The sequence below is a fragment of the Rhagoletis zephyria genome, unplaced genomic scaffold, assembly GCF_001687245.7.
Source record: "Rhagoletis zephyria isolate East Lansing unplaced genomic scaffold, Rhagoletis_zephyria_1.1 Rzeph_scaffold_01821, whole genome shotgun sequence".
Taxonomy (NCBI): domain Eukaryota; kingdom Metazoa; phylum Arthropoda; class Insecta; order Diptera; family Tephritidae; genus Rhagoletis; species Rhagoletis zephyria.
This window is the reverse complement of record NW_016158905.1, coordinates 44591-54401: the sequence shown is the minus strand read 5'-3', so window position 1 is coordinate 54401 and position 9811 is coordinate 44591. Positions and strand designations below refer to the sequence as shown.

Below are 9811 nucleotides of genomic sequence, written 5' to 3'. Positions count from 1 at the left end.
TTTGTATATAACAGATAGGATTATCGGTTATTAAAACACACTAAGTAAAATTTTTAAGTTAAATAAGCGTCATAGTGTTATTTTTTGAAGACTTCTGAAGGAAAATAGTCTTATTCGATCAAAAAATATTTATTTTTCAACGATTTTATAGCAATTCTACGAAAAAATGTATTTTCGCCATGTAAAATACTACATGGAAATCTTCAAAACCTCGGCGGCACGGGTAAATATTAACCGATTTCAAAATAAAAGTATTCGTGTCTCCTTATTTTTGATATCCTTCAGTTCTGGGGGTGGCAGCAGGAAAAATTAAAAAAGTTAATTTTCTTATGTATTTTTGGACCACCTTAAGGTACAAATGTATTTGTCGAAAAGAGCATAGCGCAGACTACATCAGGGAAATAAGCATACATATGTGCCTAAACATGATTTGAAATAAAACAACTGGAAATAACCACAAACTTTTGAATATATTTTTGTTTTATAGATGTAAATAGTAGTAGCCAAAGACAAAACTCATCTTCAATATTAAAATCTAAATATAATTATATGTGCATGCCGAAATATTTTAAATTTAACTTAACAAAACGTACTTCTTTGCTCTTTTAATTATTAATATGCTAACCTTTCTTAAAAAAAAGTTGGTTAATTCTATTCGACATAGAGTCCACCAACTGTTTCAATGGCAATGGGGTTATTTCATTCCACTTAACCAGCAAAGTTTCTGAATTGTTTAATGGTCTCTGACTGCCGACCATTTTTGCTCGAAAGTAGGTTCCACAAGTCCCCAATTGGGTTTAGGTCCGGTCTGACCGCTGGCCACTCAAAAACTGGTAATTGGTATATTTCTAGATGAAAGAAGATCGTTTGTGGTGCGTGCAGTATGTGTTGGTGCATTGTCCTGCTGAAAAATCCAAAAATTTTCAGAGAGATTCCCAGCAAATTTAATAAGCTTTCCAGCATATGAAAAAGCTAAACAAATCGCGAGTTTGCAAGGTTGCCAGTACTTGTGAAAGCCAACAACAACAACAACCGTTTGTTTTTTTCGTCATAAAAAATTACGTTTTGGAAATCATTTGTTCAAAATTTCAACTTTTCAGCAAACGCAAGCCGTACGTTTATATGGTAGCTCAGTAGCTTGGGTACAGATTCCCAGGACTCATATTTAACCGTTTTATTCTCTGTCAAGACTTGAGAGACTCTTATTCAGCTTAATTTGCTTATATAAAATGCTTATTTTTCGTGATATATATTTTAGTTTCTACTCATTACTACCACAAAACAAAATTATATTGAAAATTTTATGGTCATTTACAGTTGTTTTATGTTATGTATGTTGATGCACATATGTACATATATTTAGTTATTTTTGCCGAACAAAATTATGGTTCGACACGTCTAAGCAAAGGTAATGGAGTTATATTTTTTTTCGCCAGCTAGAAAATCGCGAAAAGTAGAGCATTATTGAGAAGCTTCTTATAAAAGTTAGATACTTCGTACTTGCTTTTCGACCCGTCATCGCCATTGCTACCTTATTTTTTTTTTCAAAGCGTAACCGTTCCAAGTAAAATATTTATGATAATTGTGTGATGACTTCAAAAAAAAAATATCCTTATTAAGAAATAGTGAGGGGACGCCAACAACGAAACTTCTGTAAAGTTTAATTCATACAAAAAAAAAAGCAAGTGAACCTAGAATCCTTGTAGATACTGGCTAATTTATTTTGGCCACTACAAAGTTTTTAATGATATTAATATTCGTAATAGATATAATGTTAAGATAATTACGCTTCCAACTGCAAATTAACTAAACCGCTAAAGGTGATTTTGAAAATTCATTTCATATTTGAGAGAAATAAAATCGAGTGTTGCCCTTGGCATACACTTCTAAATGCCGCATACTTTTCCATGCTTTAGCTTATACTATACTTTATTTTTTTCTTAACTAATATTTATGTATGTGATCTTCTTATGCATTGGTTATCTAGTAGGTGATGGTTTGATGAATAGTGGTGGGCTTTGTAGCGCCACAGTTAACAACCGATTTACTGGTGGACAAGTGAGTAACGAGTTTGCACCCGAGGAGGATTCCCCACTTCAATCACAACTGGCCAGTATGTTGAATTTGAAAGTTATGAAACAAATTTAGTGTTGTAGATATGATTGTGAAATCATGTTTCGAAATTGATTTGCTTTGTGTAAATATCTGCTGCTGTCCATCTATTTATATTTCAAAAACAGTTTTCGCAACTGTGTGTGTGTGTGTGTGTCTGCGTGCGCGTTTATGTGTGTTAATTGGTTTTACTTTTCATTTTCGTTATCGCTATAAACTGTAGAAATATTAATAACTGTAAAAGAGTTAGCGCTGTTAAGCATTTTACTAAAGGAAAAAAAAAACGTTAGTTCCCATTTCATTGCATTGTAAGCACGCATCTTTAAAGAACGTCATTAAATTTGTAAGTAGAAAAGTATTTTGCACTTTTTCATGTTTGAATTCTCCAAAAAAACCGTTTGAAATTTCCCCAAAAAAATTATACACACGAAGAAAGGCGCACCTGTGTTTTTGTCGGCGAAGAAAGACGTGTAAAGATAATATTACTAAAAAAGACGCTTAAGGAAAACTTCGGCGAAGAAAGACGCGTAAACATAGATTTATACCTGGCCAAAGACTGTCCCTTCAGCATCATTCCCTAAAAACTCTTTGGGGAATGTTACACCTGCAAACATAGTCGACCGCGAAAATAAGTATACGGGTCTTTCTTGGCCGTCAAATATTTTAACGCGTCTTTCTTCGCCGTCAACTATGTTAAGAGTCTTTCTTCGCTGAAGTTTTATTGTTGCGTTTTTTTTCGCGGTCAACTTTTGAGCTTGCGCCTTTATTCGTGTCTAGTGACGATTTACAATAAATAACTCGATGGTATAATAAAAAAAAAATTCTTTATTTATTCTTTTGTATATCGTAAATAGTAGGGCTGGGAGTTGTAACCAAGTTTTTTAAATATCCGGATAATTTGAATATCTCATTAAAAAATCCGAACAAATGGATATTAACCGGATATCCGGATAACAAAATATAACATATATTAATCGAATATACGTGTAAAGGCGGTATTTTTAACACTGGAAAAGCTTTTTAAACCCGCGAGCTAAGAAATTCAACTTATGCCAAAAAATTAGCATTCGCTACCCAAATCGCGAGTATTTTATAATTTTACATAAAATGTAAATATGTATGTTTATATGTAAAAATTAAACTGGTGAAAAAAATGAATCAGTGAAAAGAGAGCAGTCTTTTTTTTTCTAAAAATGCGACTGAGATTTATTTGTAGTAGCGATCTGAATTTTTTTCATGACAAAAATTTTGATCTGGTAACAATTTTGAACGGAACGGACTTACTTGAACAAATTTCTCAACTCGTGAGCTGAAAATTACAATCGGGACAAAAAATAAGGATTCATTAACCAGATTGCGAGTACTTTATAATTACCTATACATATGTATATTAGGGTGCATCGTTCACTCATTCATTAAAAAAAAAAAATAAAAATCGGTACAGTTTTTACATTGGAATTATAAAATTTATTTCGGAAGATTTAGTGAGCTGCACCGATTTGAAAATACCTTCCAAAATCGAGTATTCTATAAATATCATGAAATTTTCCTATCATTTTCTATACAAAAATTTCAAATTTTCGATTCGTACGAAAACAAGAGTACACCTGGTTAGTTACATAATTAGTTTAAATTTTTGTTTTTTTTTTTTAAATCAACTCAGATTATAGAAGAATTTAAGTTGAAAAGACCTGCATAAAAATAACGACATTTTTAAAGGATTTTCAAATCGATTTAGCTCACGGAAATCTTAATAATTTTGCATTTTGGCGGAAGCCTTTAAATACAATAAATTTTAAAGTTCCGGTAGAAAAACCACAACTTTCCTTTGGAAATGCACCTCAGTCTACATATATAAAACAAGAATTTTTTCTGGCTCGTGGACTTAAAAAAAAAATTTCGAAAGACTGTTGTAAATTTTCCAATTCGCGTGTTGAAAAATTAAACTCGTGCCAAACAAAAAAAAAAATTAATTAGTGACCCAAATGCAAGCAGTTAATTTTTTTTAAGAAATTAAGTATATTTAAACTCATGAATTGACAAAAAACAACCATGATGCAGAGTTGATATAGGTTTGATGCTATCAAATTATGGACTTTCACTTGTCAAACTCTTCTTCACTCCAAAGTGATTTTTTAATAGTTGCTAATTCACTGCTTACTACTAAATACTAACTTTTACAAATACTAAAAAACCATTTTCCCCTCTTAATTAGAAAACTGATAATTAAAATCTCCAAGACTTCAACAATTAATTGCACAATTAAGTATGTAGTTTGAAGATGCTGACGAAACTTTCATACTGCTCGTTATTAAGTTTTATTTTCTTCATATTCTCTGCTAATAATGTATCAACTCACTTCAAAGCTTCGCTATTTGTGTGCAATATTTTTTTAACAACTTTTCCTTTAATTGGGTATATATGAAATTTATTTACAAATTTTGTATGCTAACACTTTCTTCTCTAATTTAATTTTTTTGTAGATGATGAAAATGAAGTCGACGGTGCTCAGGTACAACTTGATGAATATGAAATTGGTTATTTTGAAAATCTCGGCGCTAAAACCGAAAAGTGTCTCGAAGCCTTTTTCACAGCTTGGGGCAAATTCTTCGCTAAACGTCCAAAAATTACGCTAATCGGTGGCATTTGTTTTGTCATAGCCATGGGTTATGGTATCAAGTTCCTGCATATCACTACCGATCCAGTGCAATTATGGGCTTCGCCACAATCAGAATCACGTATTGAACGGGAATTTTTCGATTCGCATTTCCAGCCCTTCTATCGCATCGAGCAGGTGAGTGAGTGGATGGATTGAAGAACTTTTTTGATGTGTATTGCGTGTTAATAATTTTCGAAGGAAAAAATATAGGTATACGGGAGTTTTGCCAAGACAAAAATAAAAGAACCCCGCATAAATAAAATGTGGACAGAATATAATTTTTAAAATTTTGCGAGTAATTCGAATATTGTAAATATCCTAGAGCGATTCGAAAAAATATAACTTGCAAATTATGAAAAAAAAAGTTTAGAAGAAAATTATGTAATAAGCTATTCGAAAACGCTCGTGAAATGCAAAAAAAAAAATAAAATATTTTGCGAGCAAAGACTTAAGATAAACAAGTAAGAAAGTCTAAGTTCGGGCGGAGCCGAATATTAAATACCCGGTGCAAGTATTAAATATATGTTTTTTCACCTTTTCGAAACCTACCGCTAGATGGTAAGCCGGGGTGTATCAATTTTGAGTAAATTAGCGTCCTTAAATTTCGAAATATTGAAGTTTCAAGCATTTATGAAATTTACCGTTATATCAAAAGCGGCCGTAATTTTAGCCCGATTTCAATAATTTTCAACGTTTTGCTTTTATGTGGCAAGCACAATAAAAATACCGAGTTTGGTACAAATTGGTAGAACGGTTGCCGAGATACATATGATACAGATATGTGATCATAAGTGGGCGGTGCCACGCCCATTTTCCAAAATTTTACCCTAAACGTATTTCTTGGTAAAGAATTGTTGCAAGCATCAATTTTTAATAAATTAGCTTTAAAATTTACTGATTTTTCGAAGATTTTGTATTTCTCTATTATTGGATGTGGGCGTGGTTATTGTCCGATTTTTTAAATTTTCGGCCATTTAGTATGCTGTACCAAGGCCCAACAACTGTGCCAAGTTTGGAAGAAATTGGTGCAGCGGTTACCAAGATATACACATGTAACCATAAGTGGGCGTGGCTACGCCCATTTTCCAAAAATTTATAATATTCTTATTTTTCGTCTAAAAATTATTGTAAATATCAATTTTGAGTGAATTATCTTCAGTAGTTACTAAAATATCGCAGTTTTCGTATTTCTGGAAATTACCGTTATATGGGAAGTGGGCGTGGTTAAAGTCCGATTTCGCCCATTTTCAATACCAACCTACCTTGGATGAATGGAAACGTACGTACCAAATTTCGTTGAGATATCTCAATTTTTACTCGAGTTATCGTGTACACGGACGGACGGACAGACGGACGGACAGACAGACATGGCTTAATCGACTTCTCTATTCATTCTGAGCATTTATGTATACATTTGTCTATATCTATCTCGATTCGTTTTGGCTGTTACAAACAACCGTTATGTGAACAAAATTAATATACCCTTGTGCACAAGTGCGCTCGGGTATAAAACCGATTCGGACAAAAGAAAATTCGGGAATCATAAAACGAGGAAAAAACTATAAAAGGTTTAAAAAAATATAAATTTCGCTATCAATTCGAGGGTAGAAATCATTTTAGATCACTTCGAAAAATTAATTATAAATAAAAAAATAAAAATAAAATGAATAAAAGAAATTAAGTTCTAAAAGTAAAAATAAAGCTTCGAAAGATAAAAATTAAAGTTCAGGAGCAGTTCCAGAGTAAAAATCGCTTTGGAGTGATTCGAAAAAAGAATAATTCGTGAATACGAAGTACAAAAATAAAGATTTCGAAAGAGAAAGTTAATATTAGTTATACGAAAACCGCTCGAGAGCGATTCGGAAAAATATTGTATATCTTACATCAAATATACTTCTTTGATATTCCAGATTATAATCCACGCAGTCGATTTGCCCGATATTATGCACAACACCTCTAATGGTCCACTACATTTCGGTCCAGTTTTTGACAAAACTTTCCTCACGCAAGTACTCGAGTTGCAGGAAGAAATTATGAATTTAGGACGGAAGGAAAATGGCACAGTATTGGAGGATATTTGCTTTTCGCCTTTGTCAAGCGAGGGAACAAAGAAGGATAGTTCGCAGTGTATTGTGCAATCGATTTGGGGATATTTTGGCAATGATGTCGAACGTTTGGATGAAACCGATGAGGATGGCGATTTCGAGGTAATCTAGGAGTGCATAGAAAATGTTTGATTTTTCGCATACAAAATTCTTTAGTAGGAATTTATTTATAAATCATGATACAATTTTTGGTGTGATTTTTATTATTTTATATAATATTTGATTTTTCGATTGCCCTCAACCGATAGTCTGATTAAATTTGATCGAAATATCAAAATAAATACGAGCATGCATATACACACATACATATAACCGAATAAATTTGAATCAAGTTATAACGAGTAAATCCATAATAACAACCCATATGTCCCCTGCTAAAGATGCTTTGTTTTCATTTCGCAGATAACTTACTTGGATGGCTTGTATCAATGTACGCGGAATCCGTACCTTTGTCTGGCCCCCTATGGCGGACCAGTGGATCCAGCTGTCGCCTTGGGTGGCTTTTTGCCGCCTGGTGAACAACTTTCCGGCGATACGAAATACGAGCGCGCAAATGCCATCATTCTCACATTCCTTGTTAACAATTATCATGATAAGAGCAAATTGCGCCCTGCATTGGAATGGGAGCAACGTTATGTGGAGTTTATGTTGAATTACACAAAAACTCGCATGAGCAAACATATGGATATTGCTTTCACTTCGGAACGTTCGATTGAGGATGAATTAAATCGCGAGTCGCAGTCCGATGTTATGACAATACTTGTTTCATATTTAATCATGTTCGCTTACATTGCCATTTCATTGGGGCATGTGCAGGAGATACGTCGAGCGCTGATCGATAGTAAAATTACATTGGGTGTTGGTGGTGTAATCATTGTGTTGGCATCCGTAGTGTCTTCGGTAGGCGTATTCGGCTACATTGGCGTACCAGCAACACTTATTATTGTCGAAGTTATACCATTTTTGGTTTTAGCTGTGGGAGTGGATAATATCTTCATATTAGTGCAGACTTATCAGCGCGATGCACGTCGCGCCGATGAAACACACGAGGATCATATTGGTCGCATTTTAGGTCGCGTTGGCCCATCAATGTTGCTGACTTCGGTTAGTGAAAGCTGCTGTTTCTTCCTTGGCGGACTCTCCGATATGCCTGCGGTGAGGGCTTTCGCTTTGTATGCTGGCATGGCGCTGCTCTTCGACTTCTTACTACAAATTACCTGTTTCGTCAGTCTACTAACACTCGACACCAAGCGGCAAGCTGAAAATAGATTGGATATTTTCTGCTTTATACGTGGCAAGAAAAGCGACGCTCTACCAAACACTGAGGGTCTACTGTACAAGTTCTTTAAAAGTGTTTATGTACCATTCCTAATGCAAAAGACTATGCGTGTCATTGTTATGATTGTCTTCTTTGGTTGGCTATGCAGCAGTGTTGCTATAGCGCCACGCATTGAGATCGGTCTCGATCAGGAGCTGTCAATGCCGCAAGATAGTTTTGTGCTACACTATTTCAAAGCGCTTAACAAATACTTGAGTATTGGACCACCGGTTTACTTCGTTTTGTCATCCGGCCTGGACTTTTCCAAAACATTCCATCAAAATCTCGTTTGTTCCGGGAAATTTTGCAATGATGACAGTGTACTAACGCAGGTTTACCTAGCCAGTCGTCGTGCAAATGTGACCTACATTGCGCGTCCTGGCTCCAGTTGGATTGATGACTATTTTGATTGGAGTCAATCGTCAAGTTGCTGCAAATATTTTCCCGAAACTGGCGATTTTTGTCCACATCAGAGTAAGTTTCCATTGGGTTTGTTTTAGCATTATCAATGCACAGGAATATTTAAAAGATTAGTTCCGGTTTTTTTTGCTGATTGCTTTAAAAATCGAAGGACATGGATGGCGTATCCGAATGTTTGATTTATTTATTTATTTTTTTTTTCATTTCCATTTCCAGACACTGCCTGCTCCAGCTGTGTAATCAACAAAACTGAAATGCAACGTCCTACAGCGCATGATTTTGGCAAATATCTAACTTACTTCCTACGCGATAATCCTGACGATAGTTGTGCTAAAGCTGGTCACGCTGCTTACGGCAATGCTGTACAATATAAAACTAATCCAAGTACAAATTTGTCAACCGTCGAAGCATCCTATTTCATGGCTTACCATTCCATATTGAAAACATCAGCTGACTACTATGAAGCGTTACGTGCCGCACGCAAAATCTCCGCCAATGTAACAAATATGTTGCGTGGCCGCTTAATGTCACAAGGCGTGCCGCTCGAACAAGCGCTTGATGTCGAAGTATTTCCATATTCGGTGTTTTACGTATTCTACGAACAGTATTTAACTATGTGGCCTGACACACTACAAAGCATGGGCATTTCAGTGCTGGCGATATTCATTGTCACTTTTGTTTTAATGGGTTTCGATATACACTCATCGTTGGTGGTGGTCATAACGATAACAATGATTGTTATAAATCTCGGTGGCATTATGTATTATTGGAATATTTCGTTGAATGCTGTATCGCTGGTGAATCTGGTAATGGCTGTTGGTATCTCGGTAGAGTTTTGCTCGCATCTGGTGCACAGTTTCTCAATTTCAATGGAGAAAACACGTGAGAAGCGCGCAGCGGATTGCCTCACTAAAATGGGCAGCTCCATATTCTCTGGCATTACGCTGACTAAATTCGGCGGTATTTTGGTTTTGGCTTTTGCCAAAAGTCAAATTTTTCAAGTATTTTATTTCCGTATGTATTTGGGCATTGTTTTGATTGGTGCTGCTCACGGACTCATATTCCTGCCGGTGCTTCTCAGCTATATTGGTTAGTGATCAAAAATCAAGTATCTAAGAATATCAAAAATGGTTTGTTTTTGATATTTCACGTTTTTGAACTAATTCTTATTTTATGCTTTCGTTTCTTTCTTCGTTT

The 9811-nt window shown here is 34.9% G+C and overlaps 1 protein-coding gene across 1 annotated transcript in view; it reads left to right on the top strand.

Annotated features, from left to right (window-relative positions):
• The window catches only part of Npc1a (Niemann-Pick type C-1a), a 35572-nt gene that overhangs the window by 23696 nt on the left and 2065 nt on the right, over positions 1-9811 (top strand). The window contains exons 7-11 of the mRNA XM_017619258.1: positions 1948-2113; positions 4596-4906; positions 6682-6978; positions 7279-8668; positions 8831-9703. Coding sequence (XP_017474747.1) covers positions 1948-2113; positions 4596-4906; positions 6682-6978; positions 7279-8668; positions 8831-9703 — 3037 coding nt within the window. The remainder of the gene's footprint in view (positions 1-1947; positions 2114-4595; positions 4907-6681; positions 6979-7278; positions 8669-8830; positions 9704-9811) is intronic.